This window comes from Triturus cristatus, chromosome 2_2 (assembly GCF_964204655.1).
Source record: "Triturus cristatus chromosome 2_2, aTriCri1.1, whole genome shotgun sequence".
Taxonomy (NCBI): domain Eukaryota; kingdom Metazoa; phylum Chordata; class Amphibia; order Caudata; family Salamandridae; genus Triturus; species Triturus cristatus.
Window position 1 is genome coordinate 666,690,684 of NC_140582.1, and position 12,122 is coordinate 666,702,805.

Sequence of the window (12,122 nt, forward strand, 5' to 3'; positions counted from 1 at the left end):
TTCCAAACGTCTAGATTTTTCACACCAGAGGAAATTTTTTGCCACGCACAGGGAAGGCTGATTTGTATTGCCCAGCTGTTAGCAGTAATGATGAGGGTGCTAATTAGGTTGGGTGAGAATCCGATGCGATTTGGCACACACTCTTTCCGTTTTGGGGCAGCGATGGAGGCTGCAAGATTGGGATGGTCCTGGTCAGACACACGTCGGATTGGGAGATGGCAGTCAAAGTGTTGTGAAAAATATGTTAGGAAGTAATTAAAATGCAGCAATTTGTTCTCTTGGTAATATTTGTTTTTCTACCTAGGTCATGTTCAACGACTTGTATGTGGAAAAAAGACAACTTGGATAGTGGGACAATCCTTCATAAAGTGGGCAGCAGTTTACGCCGAGCAACAGATTTATGGCAGAGCGCTCGGACTTACAAGTGTTAGTCATGAGGTGGTATGGAAAGGAAAAGGGGGAATGCGCTGGGGGGGGGGGGGGGTTGTTTCCCACATTGTCTCTGATGTGTTCTAGAGGGGGTCCTCATGATATGCTTATCATTCATTTAGGTGAAGACTCTTATCTAACTTTATAAATATACTTTCCCTTAATTGCAAACTGAGTTCAGTTGTGCTATATTTTGATTATGGCTAATTCCCTTGTGTTATGACCTCTCACAATTGTTATTTTTATTATGAATTCATGGTGCTGATCTGAATTTGACTAGCTAACTACTTTTTATGTTCAGTAATGATTATTTTTCATAAAGATAATTTATCAATACCATTCAAAAGATAGGAAACATGACTTAGCTACTCCTTTCCAATCAGAAATTACAACTTAAAAGTGTTTTTAGGAATCCCAATGCTAGCCTATGAGAGTGGTAGGTTTCACAGTAGTGAAAAATGAATTTAGCTTTTATCAGTACCAGGACGTGTAAAACATAAAAGTGCATGTCCTATCTTTTAGTTTCACAGCACCCTGCCCATAGGGCTACCTACGACCTACCTTAGTCTTGACCTATGTGTAATAAAAGGGAAGTTTAAGGCTTCACAGTAGTTTTAAATGCGAAGTCGAAGTGGCAGTAAACTGAACACGCAGGCCTTACAAAGGCAGGCCTGCAACAGGTTTAAAATGCCGATTGTGTGGGTTGCACAATCAATGCTGCAGGCCCACTATTAGCATTTAGATTACATGCCATGGGTATATGATATACCACTTTACGAGTGACTTACACGTAAACTAATTATGTCAATCAGGTGTATACCAATGTCACCATGTTTTATGGGAGAAGTGCATGCACTTTAGCAATGTCTAGCTGTAGTAAAGTGCTCAGAGTCCTAAGGCCAACAAAAAGATGCAGCAAAAAGAGGAGTTAAGCAGCAAAAGGTTGGGGGAAGAACACCCTAAGGAAGACAGGGCTAACATTAATATATATAATATCTATATATATATTACAGTGCATATTTAATAAACAGTGCATAATTCTGAACGTGTCTGCTGTGTCAATGTCCGGTTTTATCTGGGAGCTGGAGTTTGAAGTTGAGATATATATATATATATATATATATATATATATATATATGTATATGTACAGTTTTCCTCCAAACCTACTTCCCACTCCTGGAGTTCGGCGAAGGATCACAGCACCACAACCGGCAGGTAATCCAAGAAAACAGTGCTTTTTTTAGACCAAAGTGCAATCATGAATGGTAGAGGACGGTCTACGCGTTTCGGCTCCCAGCCTTCTACTGGACCATACATATTATATATATACATATTATATATATATATATACATATTATTTCATGTACGCAGTACGTAGTTACAGTTGGGACCTAGTTTCCATAGGAAGAGTGTTTTATGTTTTACCACTAAATTTGACTTTGTTTGATGAATCCTCTCAAACTTTTCTTAACTAATATGACGCTCATTTCAGCTGCTGTCTCGAATGTTTCATGGCGATCCATCAAGCTGGGCCCAAAAACAAAAGGGGGGTCCCAAAATGCGTTTTCTCCATGTTCATTCTTCTAAGAATTTAGACACAGCTACAGCCCAAACCGCTGAACAGAATTACACCAAATCTGGCAGAAAGGTAGATATTGGTCCACTAAAGTGACTTCTGCTTATTAGGTGTAAATCTGTTCAGTAGCTGTGGAGTTATTTAAAATATTCAAATGGGTATATATAGGGACTTGGATCCTTTTGAGGATCTAACAGTCCCCATGCTCAAATCGTATTAGCTGTCAACACTTCAAACCTGGAAGTGCTGGCAGCTAGAACAAAAAACCTGTTTTTTTAAAAACAATTTCAGCAGGAGTCGTGCTTGAGCCGAGGTTCACACCAAAAAATAAAATAAAAAGAAGCGTGGGCTCCCCTGTTTCTCTATTATTTAGCCCTTGGGTGGGCTAGGTCCTGAGGTCATGTAGCCAAAAATGAAATGCAAGGAGAGGGGCGCATGGGGCCACCCTCCTTGTTCCCCAGGGATCGCCACCTCCCAGGGGCTACGTGAAAAGAAATAAGGGCGCCTCATGGACCCCCGGTGCTCCGGGTACCACCACCTCCCTGGGGCTAATTTGTTTGTTATTGGGGACCTCACAGACCCCCCACAGCATGCCCCAGGAATCACTACCTCCTCAGGGCCAAATGAAGTTTTAAAATAGGAGGGGGACCGCCACCCAGTACCAGCTCCTGCTATGTACAAGAGTGACATAGCTGTTAGCTGTTTAATTCCTCCCACCAAGCCACAGCAAACACTGCTTTCAGCAAGCTCGCTTGCTGGAAGTGGAGCATTCATCTGTTTCTGTGCCCGCTGTCAAGTGAGCAGGGAAACAGACTAATTGCTTTCACACACAGGGAGCTGCATGTTTGCAGCTTCCTGTGTGTGAAAGCAATGCTGGCTCCAGCAGGGGGCGGGGAGCTGGTAGAGACTGTGGGGGCTTTCAGACTACCCTGCAGTCCCAGTGCAGGCTGGGTGTCCCGGGGGCACCCAAAACAAATGATTGGGTCCGGGGCAGAAATCGTCCCAGGAAATGGGCTGTGTGGCCCCCCTCCCTCATTTGTTAATGGCTGGGCCCTGGAGTCTCCAGGGCCATATCGGCTTGGGGGAGGGGGGGAGGGGGGTAGCGTGGCCCCCAAACCCTATTAACATTTTTTTTTTTAAAAGGCAGAATCGGATGGGGTCCCTTGGTTCAAAATCAGCCTGGGGATGGGGGCCCAAGGGAGTTCTTTCTTCTCATCTGCTGTTGAGATCAGATATCATGTTCTAAACTTTTAAAAACTGGAAGTATGTAAACGTGTTTGACCCTGCCTCATATACATTAGCAGTATGCTACGTCTTCCTGCCCCCATTATCAGTGTAATGGACAGCTTACTGAAAGCCTCCACGCACCGTGTTACCCACTGATTTTGGAGACGGGGTCTTGGTGCCAAGGAATATGATAACATCTGCTTGGGCACAAGTTATACTCAGGTAATTATAACTGCTGAATTTCGCTGGTTTATATGAGCGAAATCTGAGCCTTACAATAACGTCACTGTAACCTTTGTTTTTTTCAGTGAATTTCTAAGGTTTCTTTTAATACTATTTGCTAACTTTAACGTCCCTGCAACCTTTGTTTTTTTCAGTGAACAAATATAGATATATAGATGATAATATAGGATGTGTTTGCTTAAAATCAACAAGCCAAAAAAAGTGAATGCATTTCTATAAATATTTACCTCTCCACACTTCACCCTTGACTCAAAATCAGCTGAGTATTTAAAGTTTTCATTAAATACATACTGTGTGTGCATGTGTTTTGTACTTATTCTCACCATACCTATATTATTTTTTGTATTTAAACATGAATTCCTTTTGTAAAAATAAAGATACTCAAAATATATGTGTTGTTGACCTTTAGTTGTTGCTAATCGTAACATATCATTTGGAAGAGCCCCATAAATAGCTTTAAATGACAAAATACATAACAGCTCAATTAGAACCAACATCTTTTAAATTAGATATAATGGAATTCATGACTCTTATAACAGAATGAATAACTATGGCAGTCACTTATGATACAGAAACACATTTACATAAAATATGAGGCCATTAACCTATCTATTAAATATCAGATAGACACTACATTTAACAACATTGACTAGAAAATAAGGCATATGCTAAATCATAGACACAATAGAGCAATTGTCTAGGACTTGATTAAGTACTGATCCTCTTATGGAAATTTAGCAACTTTCTCAGTGTATCCCTATGCTCCACCACTTCTTTTAAATATAGATAGGAGGGCAACGGGGCAAGAGGAGAGACAGGGCTTGGCCATATATTACTCGGAGTCCAGGCCGAATCACGTTAACCACTGCGTGGCAGAGTTTTTCCTCACACGTATCTCACCAACAGTAAGGAGGCAAGTTCAAGCATTATTTGGTGTCCCCTACTGGGTTTTTCAGTTGCTAGGAGGGCACCCGCTGAGATTTTGCCAGCGCCTTCACAGCCGTTTGCGGTCAGAAAGTTACAGCTCGACTAGAAAATCTAGCTGAGCGGCAGCAAAGTTAACTCCAGAAGCACCTTGTGGTTCCTTGCACACTTATTTGTCAGTGCAGAGCAAGCTCCCGGCACTAAAAATCAGCATGAGCAGCACGGCATGCCTAATTCCACTCGCAGAACTCCACGGAGTCTCACAGACCTTTCATGTAATTCTTTGGAATTCCGTTGAGTGAACCTCTGAGAGTTCTGCCTATGCCTAATTCTAGGGAGGCTTTATGGGACAGATGGGTAAAAGGAGGTACTCTAAACAGGGGTCTTGGTAACTTGGAAACACATTTGTATTTTGGGAACATAGTTTCTGTCTTTGGTGATTTCTTCAAACAAATTTGTTTAAGCAAACAAAGCAATTGCTTTATGGCAGAGAGCTACCTCAGATGCTTTATGTTCATGCTCTATGAAGCAAACCTGCGTTTTAATAATGCCTTATTATAAAGATTTCAATCACAAGCCAAACAAATTAAGAAGTTGTTACTTACATGGTGAACACATCAATGGAGTCCCCATCAGAGTTATCCATATCAAAGTAGGTCTGCAGCATGACAACAGTTCCAGATAGAGCTTCATGACCACACCCGCAAAATAGTGCAACACCAGCATACAGCAGTATGGTGGCAATCAGCGAAGCATAGGGAATGCCCCCTAAGCATTTGATGCAACATTCAAAACACCCTGAAGAAGGAATAAAATAGAATTGAGAAGCTGTTGTTTTGAGTTACAATCTAAAAACAGGGACAATTTGCTGGCATTCAATTCAAAAGTTATTTAACACTGATAAAGACTGAAAGACATTTCCTAAGCATTTTCATAACATATAGAGCAAGAATTGTAATGCATACACATCTTCTGGGTATATGTGTATATAGGAATTGGATCATTATTTGGGGTGGGTGGAAGTGTCAACATTTCAATGTTTTGTAAAGGGTCCCTCTAGGTCACTTCAAAGGCTACAAAAACCTTTGGAACAGCACTTAGGGGCCAGGAACCATTCCAACTGAGGTCACCAGCAAGATCCAGGTCATGTCTAGTTGTTACTGGTAAGCTGGACACTTCAGAACAAAGATCTCTTGTACTTTGTTATGTCTCATTTTACAGTAAATCAGTAGACCATTGCAGCACACCTCTTGAGATGCAGCCCTTCTAGTCTCCATACAAGTCTCAAACAGCAAGCCCTGTCTTCTTTACTCCGCATATCAAGGGAATGTTCCACTGAGCTGTGAGTGATGTGCCACTTTTGTTTCACTAGCCAGTGGGTAGGTGGGCGGGCTTCTGGACACTCCCTAACCAATGAGGAAAACGTTCCCAAGGGCAAACTTTATCACTTTTGCAGCACCGCCTGTTTGCCTTACTTCAAGCTATCCCACAATGCACTATTTGAAGTAAAATCCAGGATGAAACAACCTTTCTGCACTTCGAGGTGGCTTATGTGCCAGCCAGAGGTGTGTTTAGGGAAGCAAGCAGTCCTTTCCTCCTCAGCTACACCAAAGTAGTTCTATGAACCCTCCCACTAGGCTGGGGACATGTTGAGTACAGATAGCCCAGTAAAGAAAATATGTTTCTTTCCCGGGTCCCTGTTACACTTAACTGTGAATGGGCAGACCTCACCCTGATCACTTTCAAGTTAGTGAAGTTCCTGAACCCTCCCTAGCTGACTTTCCTGAGCTGATACATCACAAACCTCACACCCAGGTGTTTCTGCCAAAAGGCCTAACCCATTATTTCTGCTCTTCAAGCAGTTTTCACACCTATGATAAGCCAGCTGCTGGCAGACCAATGCTAATTATCATACTGGAGCTTTAGGAAGTAAAAGACAAACTTTTAAAAAATCGCTTTTCCTAAATATTTATTAATAACTAGGGGTGGGCGGAATTTGCGAAATCCACTGTCGCAAATTATCGCGAAAATGTTAAAAATTATCGCAAACACGCGGAAATATTGCGAAGATGTGGAAGTTTTTTTCCCGCATGTTCGCGAGATTTTCTGCATGGTTGAGGCTCGCCAACTTACCCATGTGGTTGCTCGCGGGCGCGGCCATCTTGTTTTCAGTTGTCTCGCGGTGCATGATCGCGAGAAGAAAGACGTGATTGCGCGACGCATGACGTTACTGCGGGCGCGAACTGTCGCGAGACAGCGCAAATGGCTAAAAACAATACAACATCTCATGGAGAACGCGACCGGATCAAGAAAACTTGTCGGCGAACGCAGGGATTCAGGTAAGGCGATCGCGCGCACGCGAGAATGTATTATTTTACAGCGCGAGCAAGAAACAAATTATCGCCAAGCTGCGGAATGCGGAAATTTTGACATTTTCGCGCTTTCCGCGGAATGCGAAAATGTCAAATTATCGCAATTTCCGCGAACGGAACGAAATTTTCGCCCAGGCCTATTAATAACCCAACTTGACTACTGAATTGGATTTTTAGTAAACATTAATGATGGTCTGATTTATATCTTAGCTTGACCCAAACCAAAGTTGGCAGAGTTATGACTGTATTCAGAACTTTAGTTAGACAGCAACAGCTAAAGATACAGCCATGCCTTCCACAGTGATAATATCTTTCAGGGCGTAATCACTTTGGGTACATGCCAACAATACATTCTTGCATGCAACACTTTTAAATACTGGCCACCCTACCTTGTGGGCTACAAGGCGTGGTTAGTAATGACTTATTTAATATATAAAAGTAGAGTTCTTTCCTGTCAGAAAAGGTTATTTTCACAAGCACACCTGCAGTTTTAAAATCTTTAGGAGTCAGGCTACACTGATAGACCCGAATCCATGTTTTCTTTATCAACATAGTGGATAGCACAGCATGTACTGCAGTCCACAGCTGACATTTAACTTTTTCATGCAAAAGGTGTATTTTCCTACAGCATATACTATAGATTTGCAGGAAATATAAAGAGGACAATTAGGAGTTACCCAATGTTACCACCTTTTTGGGGGTCAGGACACATACACTGGGGCCTGAACAGGAGTGCCATAGTGTGCAGAGTTCAAAAAACAGTTATAAGAGACAGAAACAAAAAAATCCGATGGCTTCAAAAACAGTTTTGAAGAAGAATTACATTTTACTTTACTTGTTATATTCACAAAACCATTTGCATATGTATGTTATTCACATAAGGGAAAACTACAGTTAGTGATGTGGTTACCGGTGCATATAATTTTACCAGTATGGTTTATGCAGGCGTAAATCTCCTCACTGAAGCATGCAGGGTGAGGGTGCCTTTAAAGGTAGGGGAACAGACTCACTTATGAGTTTGTGGGAATTCTTTTCTAAGGCACAGTTATATCCTGGATAACGCCAGGGATCGGTTCTTATTACTATAAGTGGACTTAGAGGCAAGTGAAGGTGTTCCTATATGTGAAAAATAGTGTCCACCTAACATTTTAAAATAAAAAACATGATTTAAAGTGCAAATGCAGCAGTTCACAAACTTGCAACTTTACCCTGTTTTATTTTCCTCCCAACCAGCCCTCTACCTTGTGACACAAATAATTGTGGTGCCAAGCAGTAATAGGTGGCAGATCATGTAGGCATGTGGTCGGTCTATCAAGGGCATGCCTTTCCTACATAGCTGCACATTTCCTTTCCTAAGTACAATTAACTTGATACTGGGCTAAACGAATCTAGGCAATCACATAAACATGCCCGAACTGATGAAGGGGGACAATTACAGATGCTCTGGAACAGTCACTGATAATTAATGGCAGAGCAACACTCCGGCATTATCCAATTGGCTGTAAACACTCAGCAGCTACTGCCTTTCTAATTACACTCTGTAAAGTGGTTAGGTGTTGCAAGGAAGTAATGAAAAAGATCCTGATGATATAGTCTATTTTAAGAAAATATGCAGTTTGAAGGGGTCGTCTAGGGTAGGGCAGCCAACTGTTCTCTTTACCCATTCCCGCATCTCTAACAATCACCAGGATGTTGCATTGTCTGATGATGTCAGCAGTGGTTTCAAGATGTATTGTTACATCCTTCAACTAATTTGAAGGGCATTAACAAAAGTCATATCACTACTGTACTGCCAGTCGAGTGACAAGGAGCCCCAACTCTCTAAATACACTGTTGAAACACCCAGGCATTAACAGCAACCTCTCAACATAAGAGGCTGGCACCCCAGCAGCTGGACCAACCCCGATGATCCTCACATCTTCTACATGCTGAAGGTGGCGGCAAGCTCCCAGGGGCCAAGCACAGCAGGGTGCCACTGGTGCTGCAGCACAAGTTGCTGCTGCATGGCCAGTGCTGCTATGTGGTGTTAGTGGAGCGCAGTGTGATTAACTGGCAAGTAAGTGAGGGTTGAGCATGAGGAGCAGTTTGTGGGGCTGTCCCGGGAGCCGTGCGAGGACATGTGGCTGCTACAGCAGAGCCCCTGCCAGCAGCGGGCATGCTGCCCCAAACTTGTGGAGCTCATCGTCTTTGCTATGTGAGCTTCTAGGAGGCAGATATTTTGTTGGTGTGACTTCCTGGTGTAAAATCTAGACTTCTAACCTACCCATTCGGCAGCCTTTTTTTAATCTGTAACACTTTTCTCTCATGCAGGTGATAAGTAAACCAGTCAATATCCCTTTGTATTTGTCTAGCCTTGTGATTCTGTCTTTGAAACCCCTCAGGATGTAAACTGCCATTATCTGTAAGAATAACTTCTTTCATAATATGTTTGCCTGAACGAATGTTAACGTGTAAATGTTTTTTAGGTAATGAATCATATGAAATTTTGATTTTGTAGACTCCTGTATGCTGTAGTAGCTGATGGTATATAAAGTGCTCAGATACCCTTATGCATCTAGTTTGTGCTACATGAAACTGCAAATACATTAACAATTATTTATTTATTTAATGAATACATTTTAAAGTTGCGATAAAAATAATTTGACACAAGAAATGACAAGTCATGCTACAAGAACACCTCAAAGGTTATACACTTTTATAATGGCTATCCATTGGTGATAATATTGCTATGGTACCAATAACAAATGAATGGGAGGCATGGCTGTGCCAGGAGAAGAAGTCAATTACTGGTGCTCCACTCCACCTAACAATACATTTTCAACACACTACAGTTCAGAAACCTAACATAGGCCATCGTGCATCAGGAAGAGGGGTCTTCAAGTCTCATCTTTCATCTATTTTGGAAAACCTAAAGTATAAGCAGAGCACCTCTTTCTAGTGTTTGTTGAAGGCTGCTTTGAGGGACATTGCATAGTGGCCACCTCACCAGGAGGTAGAAAGGAGTGCCTAAGGCTATGACCAGCAATAGGATCAGAGAAAGACGAAGATGAGGAAAGATGTGCAGTTGGTCAGATGATGCCAATGGATGAGTGTGAAATACTGTTATAGAAAATACATTTTTTCAGGGGCAGTTGAATGCTTCTTGGTCATTCCCATGCCCTTTCTCTCTGCAGGGTTCCACATTGGAGATTGGCTACTCGCCTGATCCTTGGACCTGGTAGAATATTTACTGAGAAACTGCAGACCCGAAACCCTTCAGTGATTTACGAAGACAAGTGAGACATTTTAGCCACATCAGCGACACTTCAAGCAGTGATCTTGATCAAGGAGGAGTCAGGGCAAGATACGAGAGACACCTCTGGCTGTGGTGCCAGGAACAGGATTGGCATATGAACGCAGGAGAAACTGGAGTAAGATCAGAACGCATGGAAAAACTAGGTGCCTGAAGTCATCCTTGGACCGTCATGGGTGAGAGAATACCACTCCAGGAAAATCTGCGAAGGTTAGAATCTGATTGGTGCGCAGGCATGTGCTGTAAAAACTGATGTTATGAAGAGGATGCTTTGGAGATACTTTTTGGGCATTATGAGTGTTACAAAACGATTCTTGTCCACGGTTTGGTAATAGAAAAGAGCAGACCTTTCCAGCTGGCCAATGCAGAGTGTCTGAAAGAAGGACAAACAGCACAATGAATCATTGAAGTGCTCAAAGAGGGGCAGACATGGCTGTGAAGGATGTTTGCTGTGGTGAGGGACTATTCACAAACTACAGAAGTCTGTGAGGGTATTGCAGTCGAGGGTGATATTTTTGTAGCCCACATAGCCCACTTTGATTCGATAAAACGAACAATAGAAAGTCGGAGCAAAAGTGCAGATTGTGTAAATGGACAGTACAGTTGCTTCTGTCTCTCTCAGCCATGGTGCTGCAAAACAGAAGTTAATTTAAATTCCTAACAGATTTTCTCCGAAAAAGCAATTTTCATTATGGATGGGGCAGAATCGCCGCTGAATTGCAGGAGAGTCAGAGGAGGCCCTGAGCAAGCAGGGAAGCCCACTGAAGCAAAGGGAGACCCACCCTCTGTGTGATGTTCTTCTGAAGGGAAAAGCAACATTTTGTGAGATTCTTGCAGCAACGAAGTCTTAAAACTGGAAGACTACAAGAAGTAGAAAGCCATAGAAAATAATGTAGGTATGTTGTCTACAAAAAAGGTGCTGTATTATCTGCGAAACGCCTCTGAGAAAGAGAGTAAGACTGGCACTGTTTTGGCGGAAAGAGACTTGGGTGAACAGTTGCAAATGGCAGCTAAGCATGGTGGTCAAAAGGCGATGGTATGGAAGCTCAGGTGTGGTGGTAAAGACAGGTGTTCGTGAATGCCTGAGTCGAGACAGAGATCACATCTGGATGAGTCAGTGGAGGATAGGCCTATTTAACTTTGGCAAGAGGTCAACAGGGGGGAGTGGTTGCGGGATAGCATTCTGTTTACAGGTTTATGAGTTAATAATTTGAAAAGCAAATGAAAAGTTGGACCACTGCTGGCAGAAACACTTGATAAGGATTTTCGTGTAAGCTCTGGCCAGATACTATGAGCCACATTTATCAAAGAATTGCATCACTCTTGTGCCACGCAATGGGGCCCAAGAGCTGTGCAACTCTAAAGTTAGATTTAGCAAGCTACGCAAGGCCACCTTGCATGGCCCTGTGTGGCTTGATACATCTAAAAGAACGCAACGCAGTGCAAATCACTGCATGGCATTACTTTGCCCAGGAAGGCCTTCCATGGGTGGCGCGTGCGTGTTCCCATGCATCCTCCTATTGATTTTGGCGCATTCTCAGATTTACCATTACTGGTAGACCTGGGAATATGTCAAAATGCTACGCATCGACAGGGGAGGCATAGCAAAGAGAAATATCTTTATTTCTCCATGATTTGTTTCCTCTTTCAATGTGTGCTGCTTCCTGCCTCAGGGGATTGTTTTTATGCAGGCAGGTGCCCCTTCCTGCACCAAAACAATCATGCTTACAATGCATGCACCCTTGCACCATGGTGCAAAAGTGCCTTCAATGGCGCTAGGCAGCACATTGTGCACCAGGGAAAAGACAGGAATGCACTGTATAATTTTAAATACCATGCATACCTGCCCTTTCCTTAACACACAGTGCGGCATAGCAAGGTGACTTGCTGCGATGCATGATTATTTGATTAATATGCCCCTATATGTCAATATGTGTGCAAGCTATTTCATATACGTTTTGTGATTTTGTACCCTACAATTGAGGTAACATTTACGTAAGCTAGTCCTCTTGTGTGGCAACTGTGTGTGTAATTGAGTATCCTTTTGGGAGAGGCTTAC

At 42.6% G+C, this 12,122-nt stretch overlaps 1 protein-coding gene and 1 long non-coding RNA gene across 2 annotated transcripts in view; one reads left to right on the plus strand and one right to left on the minus strand.

Annotated features, from left to right (window-relative positions):
• The window catches only part of GPM6A (glycoprotein M6A), a 573,449-nt gene that overhangs the window by 315,431 nt on the left and 245,896 nt on the right, over positions 1–12,122 (minus strand). The window contains exon 2 of the mRNA XM_085641856.1: positions 5,005–5,197. Within this exon, the coding sequence (XP_085497982.1) occupies positions 5,005–5,197 (193 nt within the window). The remainder of the gene's footprint in view (positions 1–5,004; positions 5,198–12,122) is intronic.
• The window catches only part of LOC146862631 (uncharacterized), a 147,086-nt gene that overhangs the window by 127,009 nt on the left and 7,955 nt on the right, over positions 1–12,122 (plus strand). Inside the window, exon 2 of the long non-coding RNA XR_014978160.1 lies at positions 9,945–10,959. This is a non-coding gene — a long non-coding RNA (uncharacterized LOC146862631). The remainder of the gene's footprint in view (positions 1–9,944; positions 10,960–12,122) is intronic.